At 36.8% G+C, this 19,600-nt stretch overlaps 1 protein-coding gene across 1 annotated transcript; it reads right to left on the reverse strand.

Moving 5' to 3' along the window:
* Positions 1–1,934: 1,934 nt before the first annotated feature.
* AREG (amphiregulin) lies at positions 1,935–11,701 on the reverse strand. The gene is made up of 6 exons (XM_036413796.2): positions 11,580–11,701; positions 10,268–10,498; positions 7,229–7,427; positions 5,887–6,042; positions 4,352–4,463; positions 1,935–2,138 (listed from the first exon to the last, which is right to left on the reverse strand). Exons 1-5 carry the CDS (start codon positions 11,638–11,640, stop codon positions 4,370–4,372), a joined length of 741 nt encoding a protein of 246 aa, XP_036269689.1. The 5' UTR covers positions 11,641–11,701; the 3' UTR covers positions 1,935–2,138; positions 4,352–4,369.
* Between the last annotated feature and the right edge of the window lie 7,899 nt (positions 11,702–19,600).

A 19,600-nucleotide genomic window follows, 5' to 3' on the forward strand; every position in this document is an offset into this window, starting at 1 on the left:
CTTATGACCCAGCAACTTCACTTCTGGGAATATAACCAAAGAAAACCAAAACACTGATTTGAAAGAATATATGCACCACTATGTTCATTGCAGCATTATTTACAACTAGAGGCCCAGTGCAGCCTCTCCAATCTAGGACTCATCGGGGGATGTCCAACTGCTGGCAGTCAGACATCCATTTCACAATCTGGGACTGCTGGCTCCCAACTGCTTGCCTGCCTCCCTGCCTGATTGTCCCTAACTGCTTCTGCCTGCCAACCTAATCACCATTTAACCACTCCCCTGCCAGCCTGATCGATGCCTAACTGATCCCCTGCAGGCCTGATTGCCCCCAATTGCCCTCTCCTGCCAGCCATCTTCTGGTGGCCATCTTGTGACTACATGGGGCAGCCATCTTGTGTGAGGGTGTGACAGTCAATTTGCATATGACCTTTTTATTGTATAGGATAGCCAAGATTTAGAAACAGCCCATGTGCCCATCAGTAGATAAGTGAATAAAAAAAAAAACTGTGGTACATTTACACTTAGCTTTTAAGAAGAGGAAATTTTACTTTTTGCAACAGTATGAATGGACCTGGAGAGTATTATGATAAGAGAAATAAGCTACTAAAAGAAAGACAAATAACATTGATTTCACTTAAAGGTGAAATCTGATGAATAAAACAAACACATAAAGTGGATATAGACTTAAAGATACAGAAAACAAATGATATACTGTCAGAGGGGATGGGGTTTGGTGAAAAAGGTAAAGGGATTAAGCAAAAACAAAAGACAAAGCCTTAAGCCCCCATTCATTTAAAAAAGAAAATCAGAAAGGGGAACCTGAGCATGTAGTCATTTTAAAAATATATATATATTTTATTGATTTTTTTACAGAGAGGAAGGGAGAGGGATAAAGATGAGAAATAAACATCAACCAGCTGCCTCCTGCACACCCCTACTGGGGATGTGCCCACAACCAATGTACATGTCCTTGGCTAGAATCGAACCAGGGACCTTTCAGTTTGCAGACCAATGCTGAGTCTAGCTAATGAGCCAAACAGGTTTGGGCAGCATGTAGTCATTTAAAACTCAAGTGGCAATGTGCAGGTGAGGCTGGGAAGCAAGTGATTAGATGATCAACGGGGTAGAATTTTATAAGTTGGAGGCTAGAGACTGATGGAAGTACTGATGTGTAAGGCAGCTTTCATTGATGAAATTCTGTGTGATGATTGCTAGGATTATTATTAATTTCCCCAAGATGCTCTCCACATATTTTAAAAATTGTTTTGTATGCAGGTAAGTTAATTGACCAGCCAGGAATTAGACTGTGAGTCATTCCATAACATTAATGTTCCTGAAAGAGTACCCACCACAAATACACATGTGTTTGTTTTAAAAGATGTAAAAAAATGTAGCAAGAGGAGGAAATGGAGGTATGGATTTTAGATGCTTTATACATCCATGCCATTATGTTAGGGAGTTTCAAATCTAAGTACTTTCTGATTCTCTTGAAATTCCACATTTGTAATATTCAAACTATTCATGTCACCTTCTTATTTATGGTGATGATGATGATGAGCAGATTTTCTCTCTTTTACAATATCAGTATCTAATGTTCATTTTAGAGGCTCTTATAATTACCAGGACTTGAATAAATTCTACATGAAATAGGAAAGCCAGTTTGAGACACTAGTATTTGTGGGAGAACTAAGTGACTCCAGTTTATAATTTTCCCATATGAATGCTTTCTAAGAAAAAGAATACATTTTGAATATGAACATAAACCAATAAAAAAAATATGGATAAAGGAAGAAATCCTTTTAAAACAATCACCTTAGTGTTATGAGAAAATACCCGAGTCTTGCAATCTCAAAACTAACTTTCAATATTCAAACTCTCAAATCTGTTTGATTAAAAAAAGTTTATTGAGCTGTAAAATAAATACATTTCCATTAAATATTAAATAAATTATTTACAAGCTGAAAAAATACTTTTTCTCTCCATGCATCTTTATATACACATATAAGACTTAGCATAAAAATTGACAATTGAAAGTTTAAAACCATTAGAACAAGAACGTTCTGTTTTCTTATGATCCGCTGAAAAGCGGAACCAACTCATCACTCCTGGTTGTGACTTCGCAGTAACTCCGATCCCTGTTCAAAAAGAAAATAAACTGTAAGAAAGAAGCTCAGTTCCAATACGGCTTTAAGAATATGTCGAAGAATCAGAATTTCTGTCAATTTTTATTTCTAGGATGTCTTATGAAAAATGCTACAAGCGTTTCAGAGCCAGACTATCACTTTGACTTAAATCCCTCTTCCTTTGGTTACCTGCCTACTTAGGTAGAAGGCTGAATATGCTTAAACCTGTTCCATCAAATTCTGCTTAATAAGAGGCAACAACAGTAACCAAATCTATGCAGGGGACATAGTTAAAAACAAAGATTAAGTGGCTCGGTGTATTTATGTTATACAGTTAATTTAAGATAATTAGTAGAGGAGCATAATAATAGTAGCTACCAGTTAATAGGCAGCCACCGTGTGCCAGCACAGCATATTCCTTTACCTAAAATCATCTGGGACTTACTTAGGTGGAGGAAGCAGAGGGCAAAAGGGGGAGAAATAGTGATGGAAGGAGACATGTCTTGGGGTGGTAAGCACGCAATATAATATACAGATGCTGTATTATAGAATTGCACAACTGAAACCTATAAATTTTATTAACCCATGTCACCCTTAATAAATTCAATAAAATATAAAAATAACAAATTGAAAAAGAAATTTTAGTTACACTAAAAAAAAAAAAATCCACCTTCATTCATGTTGGTAGTCTTAGCATCAGCACATTAAAGTCCATACATTAATATGCTTTCATGCATAAGTACCTGAATATAGCATTAGCATGAATAACTACCCATTTCCTGAGTTTACTGAGTTAGTTATGTAATAGGCTTACAATATACCAATGTTAAATGTGGTATTTTCCCAAGCAAGCATCTAGAGTGTTAATTTAAAACGGAAATGCTGATTTAGTTAATTTGGGATTTGGCTTAAGAATATGCATATTTAATAAGCATCTCAAGTCATTTTTAAACACATCAAAGGAAAAAAAATAAATGATTTAAGTGTAGGACATCTTTCCTAAATGAGGAAACAGAGTTCTTTCTTCTGACTGATTGTGTGTCTTTGAGCTCCTTGCCTCCCTCTTCCTCTAGAAGTTTGCTTCATTAGTGTTCACTTTGTTATCTATCAAATATTCCCTCCATACTTTCTTATCTTCTCCCTACCAACATGCTCAACTCATCTTTACAAAAAAAATTAAAAATAAAAACTGCAATATATACTCTAAACAAACTCTCTCAAATTTGCACTCCCTTCACCCTTCCTACTCTATTTCTTTAAAAGGATATTCAGCCGGGACCGGTTTGGCTCAATGGAAAGAGCGTCGGCTTGGGGACTGAGGGGTCCTGGGTTCGATTCCGGTCAAGGGCATGTACCTTGGTTGCGGGCATATCCCCAGTAGGGGGTGTGCAAGAGGCAGCTGATCGATGACTCTCTCTCGTCGATGTTTCTAACTCTCTATCTCTCTCCCTTCCTGTCTGTATAAAATCAATAAAATAAATTAAAAAAAATAAAAATAAAAATAAAAGGATATTCAACCTGCTATCTCCACCTCACATTTGTAATGCAAGCACTCTGACTTTGGCTCTCCATCATGCTAGATCAACCTATCATTTCAAACTAATCAAGTCTTCTGTCACCATGTAATTGATCTCTTTTTCCTTTTACTATCTCTCCACCTTCCTTCCCACTGGAAACCACCATGCCATTGTGTGTGTCTATACGTTTTTATTTTTCTCATTTGTTCATTTACTGCTTTCAGTTTTATATCCCACATAAGTGAAATCATATGGTTCTTGGCTTTTTCTGTCTTACTTAGCTAGCTTAGTATGATATTTTCAGGATCCCAAAAAGATGTGGTCTATATATACAATGAACTAGTACTCAGCCAGAAGAAAAGATGAAAGATGGTCCTTTGCAACAATATCAGTTTCTTTCTCATGAGGCATAGTTTACTTCACCTAGTAGTCTGGTTCTTTACCCAATTTTCTATCTACTAAACACTAAGTTTGTTGATAAGAGCATCTATGTTTCTCTCATGTTTATATCCTTTATAATACTAAGGACAGAGTCCTTTCTCAATATTGAACTCCACCTCATGTTCACAGAATAACACTTTAATGTAGCCAGTGTTCACAGTGAATCCATAATTAAGAATACTTATATCCCTCATTTTTCTTAACAGATGCTATACTTTTTTCCAAAATAATAGTATGTGATCTAATGATATCTTTTAAAATACAAACCTGTAATATTATCTTCTTTTATGCTACCATGTGTGCACTTCCATTTTCTTGTTGAAGTTTCTTTTGTTCTTCAGCTTCTCCTTCATATTCCCTGAAGTATCGCTTTCGAAGCCTTCAGAGAACAAAACATTCTACTGTCATCAAAGTTTTATTTATCATATATTCACTTGGGTTTTCATGAGTACGGGGAATTCCTTTTTGTGTATCTTTTATAGACCATTATACATTATACCCCACACCAAACCAAACCAACATGATAAAGTTTTTTTCTTTTTTTTTCTAAAGGATTATTAAATATTTCAACTTGAATAATTACAGTCTTAAATAATTACTTGGAAACATCTTTAATTGGCAACTTTTTTTTCTTTCTCTCCTATGTCAAATAATAATGGTTTGTCTGAGGGTATCTTTCCTAAACACATCTGCATATCTAGTTTGAGGTACTAACAGATCAAAATCATTTCTAGGGTGTGCAAAACAAATTTAAACCACAGATCAAACTTTATATGCACCATAAAACTTTTTTTTATGTGCCATTTTATCATTATCTGATCCGCATTTAAAATAATAGTAAACAATGGCAGAGATAACCCCTTGTTTCCTGAATGGCAAGAGTGTTGGATCATGTACACAATCCAGTTGTTAAAGTAATTTACCAAGACCTAAAATTAGAATAATGAGTCTATTGCTTTTCCCAAGCTCCAGTAGCACATGAGTCATCACAGAGCCATTCACACCCTCTCCCAGCTTCCTTAATTCACTAACTTCTGTTTGACAGACAATGGCATTTTGACATACCCACCAGTGTCTACAAACTGGAACAGTCTAGTTCTAGCATTCATTGGTCATGAAGTGAAGTATGTGCTATGTTATTGTGAGCACAGAGAAGATATTGCGGGAGTGAAACAAGTAGTAGAATTGTCCCTGCTTCCTACGCCATACCATAATTCCATATGGAGGAAATGTTGTGTGTTTTTAATAATTAAATTCCCATATTGCATTTGACCATAACAACATAGACATAAACTCTAAGTAAAATAGGATCATGCTATACAATTCCTAATTTGGAATTTTGCATTCTATTGTAATAAAAGCAAAGACATATCTTTTCTGGGCTCCTGTTTTGAAGCTCTTTTTAATATCAAAGCAGTATCTCTGACAACCTACTTTGAATAGGCCTTAGATTCTGGGAGGCTTGCTTAAGATTAAGATACTCATAGTGGATACTAACACTCTGAAATTTGAAAGCAGTCATGAGTAGAAATATGACATGGAACAAAATGATCAATTTTTAAATTCAAAAAATGTCTATATTTTATGGAAAAAGCCTTTACATGTTAAATTTTTATGGTAGTCAAAGTAACATAAATTTATCATATTCTGTGATCTTTGTCAATGGAGTATAAAGATATGACCAAAGACCATGTGCCACCAATAGAATAATTTATTTAAAATACCATAATATGTTATAATAAAAATATTGAAATTAACCTGGCATGATTTTATGAGAAATCTTTAAGTTATGCCATACTTACTGGACTACAATAACAGCAGCAACAGCAGCGAAGATCACAACTGAGACAAAGGCAGTTATGACTGCTAATGTAATTTTTGATAAGTCACCATCAACCATGCTGTGAGTCTTCATGGACTTTCCCCCACACCGTTCACCAAAGTAATCCTGATGACATCTGTAAGCAACCCACATTTCAAAATTATAATCTCTAAAAACATTCTATATATTTTAGGCTTACTTTCTAGATTATAGCCATTTAATTCTAATATTTAAAAAATAAGGCACTCCTTATATTTGTACTTCAAATTATAAGACATACAGTGCTTTTGAGCCAAAGATCTATTCATAGAAGAACAAGTTGAGATAAGTTTGGGTGTTATTCTGGGAAGACACACCTTTTCATTCTTTGTGCTCCTTTTATGACCAGCTGATGAGTTCAGTGATTGTTATGCAGCTAATACATTCCACTATCATTTCATGTACTAGCAGCTTTTAGGGGGAAGGACAATAGAACAACATTATGTGAAAAATATCTTTAGGTCATTTTTTACAAAGAAATTTTGTAAATCCTGTGTTGTAAAATGATGTACCAGGGGTCAGTCAACTACATACAGCCAATGGGTCAAATCTGGCCATTTGTCAGAGTTTTTAAAGTGTACAAGCCAAAAAATGCTTTTTACATTTTATTTTTTAAATATATTTTTATTGATTTTAGAGAGGAAGTGAGAGGGAAAGAGTGATAGAAACATCAATAATGAGAGAGTCATTGATTGGCTGCCTCCTGCACACTCCCCACTGGGGATCAAGCCTGCAACCTGGGCATGTGACCTGACCAGGTATCAAACCCATGATCTCCTGATTCATAGATAGATGCTCAAACACTGAGCCATGCCAGCTGGGTAGTTTTTACATCTTAATTAATTATTTTTAATTGATTTTTAGAGTGAGGAAGGGAAAGAGAGAGAGAGGGAGACAGAGAGAGATACAGAGAGAGGAACATCAATGTGAAAGAGAAACATTCATTAGCCACCTCCTGCATGCCCCCTACCAGGCATCTAGACTGCAACCAGGGCACATGCCCTGACTCAGAATCTAACCCTCGACCTTTCAGTGCACAGGAGGATGCCCAACCAACAGACCAACATCTCTCAGGGTTGCACAGTTACTTTTTAATTTATTGTATAAAGTTATATACATAATCTTGACCCAAGAAGTCTAAAATATTTACTGTCTGGTTCTTTAAGAAAAGGTTTGCAGACTCCTGGTTTATACATTGGAAATATGAAAATCGTTTTCAGCAGCTGGAAGTTTCAGACATGGTGTTAGAAACACAGAATTCTATATAATTTAGGAAAACTTACTTGCATGATACTCTTTTCAGATTCTCAATATAACTGCATTCTCCATGAATGCAGAAATTTTGAAATTTTGTATTACATGGATTTTTCTTTTTGTTTTTTCGATTTCTTCTACCTTTCTGTCCTTTTTTCTTTCTTTTGGGTTTATCTGTAGTATTTTCATTTTCTGTTTTGTTTTCCTTGGGTTTAACTACCCGTTCAACTGAAAAAAAAAAAAAAAATAAAAGATTTATTGACAAGAGTCTCTCTTCATTTTGAATATCATTTTGAAAACATGATAGAAAGAAAGCCTAATAGTGGGAGCTCATGTGAATAATGACCACATTTGTCTCATTTATTAAACACAATTCATACACAATAATAGGGCAAAGAGAATACATATATTGTGTGGCACTTAAACATCTGAATCCTTTTGTTATTTATTCACTTAAAAACATATTTTGAAGTTATTAGTATCATAATTATCATTATTGATTATATGAGTTACCTGTCCAAGAAAACCCATAAAATGTTTTGAACAGTTTTCAAATTTCTAGTAAAAACCAAGTTCTTGGTACTGGACATTAATTAAATTAAACTCAAATAACAGTAGAATGTATTGTTACCCAGATGATATAGATGTGGACACTGAAGTTGAGTGAAGATAAATGTCCCTGGGACATGCTGCTTGCAAATGGCGGTCCTGGCACTTTAAAGCCTGTCATTTTCCCACTCCATAATGTTTTCTCTTGGAAAAGGTCAATGTCATTGATTAAAGTGGGACATGGGCATATTTGTGGCTTTTATTTATTCATATGGGTCTAGTGCTCACTATCATAATTGGGAATTAGAGTGCATTGCCTGAGGGTGGAAAAACCAGAAACTTATACATTAGAGATTATTAGTTTTCTTCAACCCCCAGATTACAATGGACTATAATTAATCTATACATTCCAGGGGGTTCATTTCTGTGGTCAATCAATTTGAAAAAATAAAGAGTCCAAATATATTTGTTCTTGATGCTTCAGAGACTCATCTTAACTCCCAGATTTACAGGAATGTTTTTTCATTGTCATAGTTATGCAGGGTATAGTTTGCCTACATGCTAAATACAGAGAGGAGGAGTTTTCATGTTAGAGCTGTGCATTTTGTCATACTAATCCCTGAATAGATTTATCTGAGCAAGTACTGAGCTAAGCTCAATGACAAGAGTCAATTATCATAATGTCAATGTCATAATCTCATTAGTCATAATGGGCCTACAGTATCCACTAAGTAGAAGACATTAGAAACATGGGTAAGGGTATCAAGATACACCCCAGAGATTAAAGAAACAACAAATAAATATTATAAATATTTCAGCAGGTTATCACAACAGCATTAAGAATAGTCAAATTAGGAGCTATGTTTAATAGGTAGCTATTCAATTTTTATACTGAAACTTTCCTCTGATAATAAAAAAATACCACACGTTATAATAAGCCCTCTATAGGTACATTTTAAATGGCTATTATTGCATTTTATCAGACATATTACAAAGTTTAGACAGATGCAAATAGTCGCTATTCTGAATAACCCCTTGGATTTAATAGCCTTTCAAAAGGAGTTAAACCAACATGTTCACTCTTATCACACAATGTACTGCAATTTTAACCACTAGCCATTTTCACCACTAAAATTTTGTTTGACCTCTTGAAATGTTAATATCTGAAAACATCTTTAAGAGAACAGTTTCTAGAATCTTAATGTTCTAATATAATTTCTCCAAAAGTAAGAATTATAAATGGACCTCTTCCCACCATACATCAAAGTATAAGTTCCTAAGCAAGGGAGTAAAGTGGAGTGTTCACTAAAGCTCTTCCCACCTGTCACTTAAGCGGGTCACTGTCCCTATGGCATCACCTGTCCTCTCTCACCAGTTCTGGGAGCAGACAGAAAGGGAGAAGTCCAGGAAGCTAATGTTGGTAAAGAAAGTGCCTCATGCCCTGCCTTCACAGTGGATGATACTAGGATATTTAGATCTGACTTACTGATGACCTTGTCTGCCCTCAAACTCTGAAGTAATATGAGGGTAATGAACAATCTTTACTCCCTACTTAGATACTCTCATTTTAAGTAAATGTTCTTCTTTAAAGCTAACAGACAAAGAGAAGAAAACTATGACTCACTATTATTGAGCAGACAAATGGGATTTGGAGTTAAATTGTGATTTTAAAAATATATATTTTATTGTTTGTTTGTTTTTTACAGAGAGGAAGGGAGAGGGATAGAGAGCTAGAATCATCAACAAGAGAGAAACATCTATCAGCTGCCTCTTGTATATCTCCTACTGGGAATGTGCCCACAACCAAGGTACATGCCCTTGACCAGAATCAAACCTGGGACCTTTTGGTCCACAAGTCAACACTCTATCCACTGAGCCAAATCAGTTAGGGCTAAATTGTGACTTTAATAATGTAAAATCCATGCACATCTCTTCCATAATATTTCCAGAAGATGTTATTATAATTTACATGTTATTATTGATTCAACACCTAGTGCTTAAGTCTAAAGTCCAATTGCTCCTTTCCTTTTCCTCTCCTGTGCTAGAATGTACTTCTTTAGGGAAGAGTGGTGGTGGGAAAGGAAACAGAATCTGAGAAGCAGAGTAGACCAAACTAACAGGTGTCAGTGTCTGTCTTTCAGAATAGTTTGTGAGGCACAGTGGAAAAGAGCATAGGATCTGTAATCAGACAGATTGGAGTTCTCACTCTGGCTCATCTGCTTGCTGTCTAATGGGACCTTTTCAAGCTTCAGTGATCATGTCTGTAAAATGATATCTCCTATTCATAGAGTTGTTGTGGAGGTTAGTCTTAATAGACATAAAATATATTAGCAATCTTGACATATAGGATGTGCCCTCATATAGCTCTTTCCATCTCCGTGTGTGGCTTACCTAGCAGGCTATACAACAGCCATACCTACCATAAAGCCACTGGAAGATTCAGGGAGTGGCTTTTCTTTGGAATTAGCTTTGCTCACACACACGGCGTAGAATACATTTTTGCCTTAGCCTCCACTCACCTCTAATTGAATCATCTACGAGATAGCCAGATATGTGTCTCTCAGTGTCATACTCTTCTGCATAGTCATAGTCGGTCCCCGAAGACAGTTCGCTATCAGAAGGCACCTCGCTCACAAGGGAAACCTCACTTGTCGAGGTGACCTCCAATCCATCTGCACTGTGGTCCCCAGAAAAGGGTTCCCCCTTTCCAGAGTAGGTGTCATTGCCGGCCAATCCAGTGGCATAATGGGCTGTGGGAGAAAGAACCAGGGGAGAAAAGGTAAAGCAGGGTGTCTTTCTCGCCAGTCAGCTGCTTTCAGGGAGAAATGTTTATCTTCTGATATCAAAGCAGTTGTTGCATAGGTGCTATTGTGGTTGCGTCACTCATGAAAGCAACTCCACGTTTTGCCAACAAGCAAACTCAGCTGTTCCAATTACAGAGCTGTTTTCATCAAGGTTTTCTTTTCCAGAGAGAGTCTACATTAATTTCCACATCAAAAAAAAAAAAAATACTGCCAAGCAGGCAAAGGAATCTAATATATATAACTACTTAACAGGTATTGTCTAAATCTTCCCATCGCTTCGCATACCAACTGCATTGGTTGCTAGAATGCCACCTGCCCCATTATTCCTAGAACCCTAGACAGGTTCTAGAGGCAAGTATCAGATTTCCCTGACACGTGCTCACCTTTTCAAAAGCCAATGTACATAACATGTAAAAAGTAATATAGAAGGTAGTTAATAATGATTCTTAGTGTCAATTTTATTATTATTATTCTTCATTGAAAAAAACACACACACACACACACACACAAAAACACAAACAAACAAAAAACTGGGAACGAGGTAAGGTGCCCCGACTTTATCCTTTAGATCTCAAGAAAGCACTGGTGCTTTGAACTTCAACCTGGGACCATAAGAGGTCCTCTAAGAAAGTAAACACCAAGTCAGAATTTAGACTAGACGCCTGGTCCAGGGCTTAGGGACTCTGATTCCTGCTGCGGAGGTCACATCCCCTCTCTGGGCATTGCTTGGTTCCTCTCTATCTGTAAAGCGGAGGCTCTGGAGCACAGGATCTCTAATGTCTCCTCTCCTCCGGCTGAACTTCGGGGACAGTGGGTTCTCCCGCTCCCTACCCTCTTCCTGGCCTGGGACGATGGGACACCTGCCTGCTCTTCTCTTCCTCCCCCGGAGTAACCCTAGGGAGTAAGCTACTGTGAGAGCCTCCGGCGGGAGTGTTGGGGACCCAAAGGGCAGTTTTTTAGAGGAACTATTGCCGAAAATCTCAAAAGGCGACTGCTCTGTGGGCAGACCGGAGCGCGATGTGCTCACCTGAGCCCAGGATCAGCAGCCACAGCACCAGGGGCGCCCGCAGAGGCAGCGCGGCTCTCATTGGTCCCTCGGCAGCGGCGCGGCGCGGAGCTGTGGCTGGAGGAGGAGGAAGACCAGGGGGACCAGGGGAGTGAGCGGCGGTGCCTGCCGGTCAGGCCGGGCTCGGGGCGCTGGCCTCGGGCTCTCTGGGATCCGACTCGGGTGCTGGCACGAGGTGTGCGAAGTCACGGAGGCGCGGTGCTCACCTGGGCTTTATAGGGCGGGCGGGACTGGGCATCGCCTGGGCGTGACGTCAAGGCCACCGCCGTGGGTGGAAGCCGCCGCCCCAGCAGAGGTTACTACCCCAAAACCACACACAGGATGGAGGCACCCCGCCTACCCTGAGCACAGAAAGCCGCTGGGGGGAAATGGAAAGGAAACCCCTAGCCGCAAGCAGAGAGAACAGCAGATTCACACTGGAGGGCGGGAGTGGAGCCTGTGACCCAGTATCTGACCAAGTCCCAATCTTTCAAACGCTCTGAAAAACCTCCTCCATGTGTACTTTGGTTGGTTTTGAATATTGAACAGATAGGGATTCGTTGGAACAGAAGATGTGAAAGTCCTTTAAGACGGAGTAACTTAGGGATAGGTAGCCCAATGTCTTTAACAAGGATAAATGGAATTCAATAGATGACCAGAGAGAGCGCACCTCCTTATATCTCATCCAAGGGCTCTTTCCCACCCACTACTATGAAGTGGCCACAATTTCAAACCACCTCCCTTCCCCATATCTTTAGGTGGCCCAGGGCGCTCATCAAAATTGATATTTATTAACCATTTATTCCCGCCTAACTATACACTTGAAATATTAAACCCTCTCAACAACTTGTTGGGTTAAGTATCATTTCCCTATTTTACAAGGAGGACAAATGCCGGCTTTTCAAAGCAAGGAGGACTTGACACAGCTGGTCATGGCAGACGCCAGATACATTTAAATCCACATTCATCTGACTCTGAAATCTTTCTACTCTGATGAAGGAATTTAGACTAAACTGATCTTTAAAAAAAGAGTTTCTGGAGAGAACAAAAATTAGCATAAAGGACTAATATCTACGGGTAGCACACTGGCATATGGATGAAGAGTGGTGACCAAGACTATACCCAGAGCTGCTTAATTTGCCTAACCATGATGTAGACACAGCCCCGGAACTGGGTTTTTCTTGACTTAAGAGAAACGAGCACTGCTCTAAGTGTTTCCATGTCCTGAAGATGCATATCTCTACCCTAACCGTTCCAGTAAAGCAGGCTTTCTAGCAACGTGGTCACAGAGCACGTGTCCTAATTCTGAGAAACTTTTAAATGCTACTTTTTAACGACATCATATCGAGTAGGCTAAATGATACATTTAGCAGAATATTGTCATGACTCATGCCTTCGCTCATATTCAACATTTATTGAGAGCATAAAGGATTCAGAAAGCAATGGAAAACAAGGATGCAGTTCCATTTTGCCCATGCGTATCATGGGAAGCTTTGCATAATAGAAAGATGGAGAGTATGCTCAATAGCTTTCCCAGCAGAGAATTTAAATGGAAGGAATACCTGGTGACCAGCTGTGACTGAGAATTGGAAATAAGACTAGAAAGATGGAGCCACCCATTCAAGGGTAAAGCAGGGGCCTGCAGTGTCATCTTTTTTGGCAGATGAGATTAAGAGCCTGCCCACAAATTTCAAAAGATGGTGGAGATTTTGTTTAGACTTCAGGCCATCAGACTACACTTTTGCACCTTTCTGCTCTCCTAGATTTCCTTTTCTTTTTAATTCTGTTCTCCTTCCCTTTCTTGTGCTTTCTTCTTATGGAGGTCAAAGCAAGTTGTGCATGTTTGTCATCAGAAATGTTTTACTTTGAAGTGAAAGTTGGCTCTTTACATTGCAACTGGAAATTTAGAGGCTGATAATTTACATTTGTGTGGACTATAACATTGCATCATAGGACCACAATGGCTAGTACTTAGTATGATCTTTAGATCCAATCCATTTCAATTTTCATATACAAATTCTACCACATATTGAGTTAGTTAATATTTAGAAGACTCAGATTCTTCATCTGAAAATAGGAATAAAAGATATCTATCTGCTGCTAAGCAGGTCAAATGAGATAAGATACATAAACAAGTAGCACAGATCCTAGCACTTGGTGAGTACTCAAGAAATGGTAATTGTTATTACTAACCATGACATTATGATAATTATATTAATCCCATTAAAGAATTAAGAAACTCTTATAAATGGAGCTACTCACAGAGCAAGTGAACCAATCTCCTTCAGTATTTTCCAGCCATGCACTCTGTTCCTACTTCATATTAAGACTAACCATTCTGAACATTTTATGTGCATCTCAGGGTAACTGAGAGCATCATAATTGAATCACAATGGCATTACCAGTTGATGATTTGGGACATTCTGGAATATATGCATGAGAAGGAAACCAACCCCATGTGAGTGTGGGCCTCTACATTCTGCATATTAAGCTCAGACAAAGAAGAACAATTTCAATAAATTCAAGTAGAAAAGCAATTCTTCTTTATCCTGATAAATTGATGGTTCCCTCACCTAGAATGAGGTGAAGGGCAGTCCTAAAAATAAACGTTCCCAGCCAACCACTCATTTTGGTGCCTAGTGTCTGTATCCTGATAATATTTTATACAGATAGTGGAAACAAACTCACTTTGCCCATGCCAAAAGCTGTGCTACATAACCAAAGTATAATGATGTGTTTGTTCATGTATAATAATTGATCGTAAGCTTTAATGAATAGTGCCCTTTTACATCATGGCCCTTTTTATAAGTAAATACATGAATTCCCAAACAAAAATTAAGAAATTTTCTAATGTATAAGTAATGTTTCCTATATTATTAACAAATGCTTTAGTTCTGTTTAGATGCCTATAATTTTTAACTTTTTTACCTTGGAATTTATCCATGCTAAAGAATATATGATTATAGTTCCTTCATAAAGAGGTTTACATGAAATTGATTGTTTGGTACCTGGACATACTAGTAAAATCATTTCCTCTTTATAGCCTTAACATGTTTGGCTTTTGTAGATCAAGGACTAAACAGATGGGGCTGAAGGGGGTAGATGGTATGATAGATGGAAACACACAAAAATGAATCATCTGGGTAGTTCATTTACTCATCAAGTATATTTGGAGAACTAGATACTCCTTGTTTTTAAGAACCTTAACTTCTATGAAGGGGGTACACATAAACAAAGCTCAACACATAAAATAATTTTCAGTAGTAAGAAGTGCTAGAAAAGAAACAAAATATGAGCCCTAGCTGGTTTGGCTCAGTGAACAGAGCATCAACCTGTGGAATGAAGGGTCAGGGTTTGATTCCCAGGGCACATGCCTGGGTTTTGGGCTTCATCCCCAGTCAGGGCCATGCAGGAGGAAGCCAATCAATGATTCTCTTTCATCATTGATGTTTCTATCTCTCTTTCCCTCTTCTTTCCTCTCTGAAATAAATAAAAAATATTTTAAAAAGAAATAAAATATGAGATATAGAGGACTTGGGATGGTGGAGAAAGTTAATAAAAAGAAATACAAGATAGTCTCTACACTTAAGTAATTCCCAGGATAAACAGCTGGCAGGCTAAAACAGAGGTTACCCTATGGAACAATAATGCAGTGTGGAAAAGCAGAGATATACATAAACAGGAATGAGGGTAGAGATAGAGAAGAATGGGGGATGCTAAATAGAAACCTTTAATTGGGCTTCAACCATGTGGAAGAATTTAGAAGATTATAGAATTCCTTTCACTAATTGTTTCTCAAATACCTTTGCTAGCACAGCTAGACAAGAGCTCTCTTTAGCTTACTGAAGGAAGGCAAACTAATCGAATCACCTGAGAACCTTTTCAAAATGTTCATTCTATTCTCCTCATTTGATTCAGTAGGTTTGGTATGAAATATATATATATATATATATATATATATATATATATATATATATATATATAACTTTCAAGAAAATTCTGATGTGTACCTCTGATTAAAATTTTCTCCACTAGGGGATGCAAAGATGAAAAAAGTCAAGGTATGTTCGGAGATATTATAAACTGGTGAGACTGTACATTCATACAGATGGAAGTTTCATTGGAAATGAGAGAGATGGAAAAATGAATTTCAGCAGAAAGCATGTGAGGTAGTGTGTTGCAAACACTTACTTTACTTCTAAGAAACTCATGTTACAAATGGACTCAAATGCTATTTCTTTAAATAGGGAAATACTTTAGTATATTAAAAAGATGTCTGGCCTGGAGGGGGGGGGGGTGTCACTTTTTACTAAGTCCTTCAGGAACCAATTTGTTGCATAAATGGAATCAGAACTACACTGAACACTGAATTAATATGGAGGCTCCCTAATTGTATTCTCCAGGGAAGACCAGGAAACAGGATGTCTGCAACCATCAGATACTAAAATAGGAAGCATGTCAAATTTTAGTATGCTATTAATTCTTCACAAATTTAGGTTTTCATAAGATTTAGCAGTTTAATATTTCAGAAAAATAATATATCTTAGATGGTTGAAGTAGAGTCCTATGAAAGGTTTTTTTTCTCCTTATAGAAATTAAATAATTATATCCTTAAATTTTAAATTATGTCCAGGCAATCTTTTCTATGCACTTAACCTTTCTATAATGCATTTCTACTTTCCTTATTGTTTTTGCATTTTATTTTACATTTCATCACTCCAGTTATCACATATTCAAATATTGTATGATGACCACTTGCTGAGTTGCTGAACTTTTAAGTAACTCTTGTTACTTAAAAATGTATATCATATGCATTCCTCTAAGAATTATATTATTCTATTATTAATGATCCATATTTGATATATAGCTGTTATAAGTTTAGTGTCTAAAAACATTTATGCATTTTAGCCAAGTAATGTATATATATATATACATTACACAAATATATATATATATATTTGTGTTTCCCCATGAGCACAACAGGTTTTTATTTCAAAATTCAGTGACAGTAACAGTTTTTAAAATATTAGTGAAGAAATTACTAATTTTTTTGTAGAGACCACTCCTGTACAGTCTGCATATGCAGGGGCAAGTTAAACCAGAAAGAAACTGTTAGGCCAGTAGGACAATGCAATCCTTAATGCCATTTTGTAAGCTTCCCAACACAGGAGATTGAAAAATCAGGAAAAACTCTCTGGACACCAAGAATCAGACCATTCAAGGAATGGAAACTGTGCTGAAGGCACCTAAATAATCAAACACCTGCATTTCAACCCCATCCCAAATCTATCAATCAGTTCAGATCACAAACCCACTGATGACAAGTTTCCCACCAATGACTGCATGAAACTCCAGCTTCTGGGTGCTGTCATCATTGACCCATCAATATCCCCTTGGCTGGGTGCTGTGCAGCCCTTCCTTTTGGGCATCTCTTTCCCTATCTATACTAATAAAAGCATAGGTGGTGTCTTGCCCTTGCATCATCATAAGATGGCTGCCCCTATGTTGCCACAAGATGACCACCACAAGATAGCCACCCCCACATCATCACAAGACGGCTCGCAGGGGAGGGCAGTTGTGGGCGATCAGGCCAGCAGGGGAGAATTAGGTGTCAATCAGGCTGGCAGGAGAGCTGTTAGGAGGCGATCAGGCTGGCAGGCAGGTGAGTGGTTAGGAGCCAGCAGTCCAGAACTATGAGAGGGATGTCTGACTGCTGGTTTAGGCCCCATCCCTGAGGAGTCCAAGATTGGAATGGATGCAGGCTGGGCTGAGGGACACCCTTCCCCTCAGTGTACAAATTTTGTGCACTGGGCCTCTAACCACTTTTTTCTTTAACCACTGTTTGATGACTATTTAGCCTACCCATGTACACTATCCACTTTAACCTTTCAGAAAATAGTTTTTGTATGTCATATACTTCCCAAACCTTTCTGAATGTATGAGCTGAAATTTCATGGCCAGAAAGTATTTGTTAGTTAATATGGGGGGAAATAAAAAGCCACATACATGTAGAACTCATAGAAAGGAGAATTGAAAATATAGATATAAATTTTATAAACATTGTATGTCCTTTAGCATTCTTCCTAAAATGCATAGATTTGTCTTAATCTTGGATTTATCTACTCCCAAATGAATTTGCCATGTGCAGAATATGTACTTTCACTCTTAGATAATTTTCCTTCCACTGGAATCCAAAAACTTATTAATTTTGGTCACTTCTTAATTACAGTTGACTTACAATACAGTATGCAACATAGAGATTAGACATTTATATACCTTATGAAGTGATAACACCAAAAAGTAAAGTTACACCTTTGGAAAAAGTTAAGCACCTTGCATTTTTACAAGTTCTTTTACTGGCAGAGAGATAAGACTATAATAATTTGTACAGATTCTGTGTTAAATTTTGTGTTTCTAAATCTGCCTAATTCAATGAATTGAATGTGTCTATACTAATTTATAAAATATGCTTAATTTTATTTTCCTTACAGTGATATTGCAATCTGTACAAAATGACTAGTTTCAACAGGGATTTTCCTGGGAAAAACTGAAAGTGTATCTCTATTTCTACTCATAGATTTGGGTGTACCACACACACACACACAAACACATGAATTAAAAATAGTATAAGAGCAAGACTACATTTTTAAAGAATCCATTATTTTTAAGATTAAAATAATAAAAAAAGAGAAAAAGTATATAGATGTGCATTTATTAATATTTTACAAATATGTGATACCTATTATGTAAAAATTTTTAAAAACTGCATATAGTGTGAAACTTTTAATAATATCTTTGCAGATATTTATTTACATATATAAATATGCATATACATATTTACAGGTGCAGAAACATTTTGAAAGCATATATTAAAATGTTGATAATGTTTACCATTGGTTGAAAATCTCTGTACAAAGATCATGTGCTACATTTTTTTTTTTTTTTAGTTAAAAATCCAATCTAGGAAAAAAGATGATTTCCCAAGAAAACTGATAACATTATTTTTTAATGTTTGAATTTTTTAAATTTTCATTAAACTAGGGTTAATATACAGTATTATAATAGTTTTAGGTGTACAACATAGTTAACATTTACATACCTAACAAAGTGGTCACCATAAAGTCTAGTTTTAGTCATCTTCTGACACTACACAAGGATATTTATGATGTTATTGGCTAAAATTTCCTAAGCTACACATTACATCTTCATGACCTACTGATTTGTATCTGGAAATTTGGAAATTTGTATCTTTTATTTCCTTTTACCTTTTTTGCCCTTCACTCTACTCCTTTCCACCTCTGGCAATCATCAATTTATTCTCTATGACTATGAATCTATCTCTATTTTGTTTTTACCTTTTGGCTTTTAGATCCACATATAAAATGAAATCATACAGTATTTGTCTTTATCTGACTTATTCACTTAACATAAAACCCTCTAGATTCATTAGTTGTTGCTAATGACAAGGTTTCATTCTTTTTTATGAATGAGTAACATTCCATTCTGTTGATATGATGTTATTGAGTAAATTTCAAATCCATCTTGCTTCAAGATTGTGGTTATTAAAAATGACATTGCAATGAAAATAGGGGTGTATATATTACCAAATTTGTGTTTTCAAATTAGTATATAGATTCTCATATACCTAGATGTATGGGTCATATGGCATATGGCAGTTCTATTTTTAATTTTTTAAATATATTTTATTTATTTTTTACAGAGAGGAAGAGAGAGGGATAGAGAGTTAAAACATTGAAGAGAGAGAAACATCAATCAGCTACCTCCTGAATACATCCTACTGGGGATGTGCCCACAACCAAAGTACATGCCCTTGACTAGAATTGACCCTGAGACATTTCAGTCCACAGGCCAATGCTTTATCTCCTGAGCCAAACCAGTTAGGGCTCTTTTTAATTTTTAGAGGAACCTCCATACTGTTTTTCTTTAGTGACCAAATCAATCTGAAAGCTCACCAACAGTGCACAAGGGTTCTTTTTTATGCT

The sequence above is a fragment of the Pipistrellus kuhlii genome, unplaced genomic scaffold, assembly GCF_014108245.1.
Source record: "Pipistrellus kuhlii isolate mPipKuh1 unplaced genomic scaffold, mPipKuh1.p scaffold_m20_p_1, whole genome shotgun sequence".
In the NCBI taxonomy this organism is placed as follows: domain Eukaryota; kingdom Metazoa; phylum Chordata; class Mammalia; order Chiroptera; family Vespertilionidae; genus Pipistrellus; species Pipistrellus kuhlii.

Coding starts and splice junctions, on each gene's coding strand:
- AREG (XM_036413796.2), bottom strand. CDS start 11,640: ATGAGAGCCGCGCTGCCTCTGCGGGCGCCCCTGGTGCTGTGGCTGCTG. Junction 7,428..10,267: donor CGTAGATGATTCAATTAGAG/GTGAGTGGAGGC, acceptor TTTTTTTTTCAG/TTGAACGGGTAGTTAAACCC. Junction 6,043..7,228: donor CTGAAAAGAGTATCATGCAA/GTAAGTTTTCCT, acceptor GGTTGCTTACAG/ATGTCATCAGGATTACTTTG.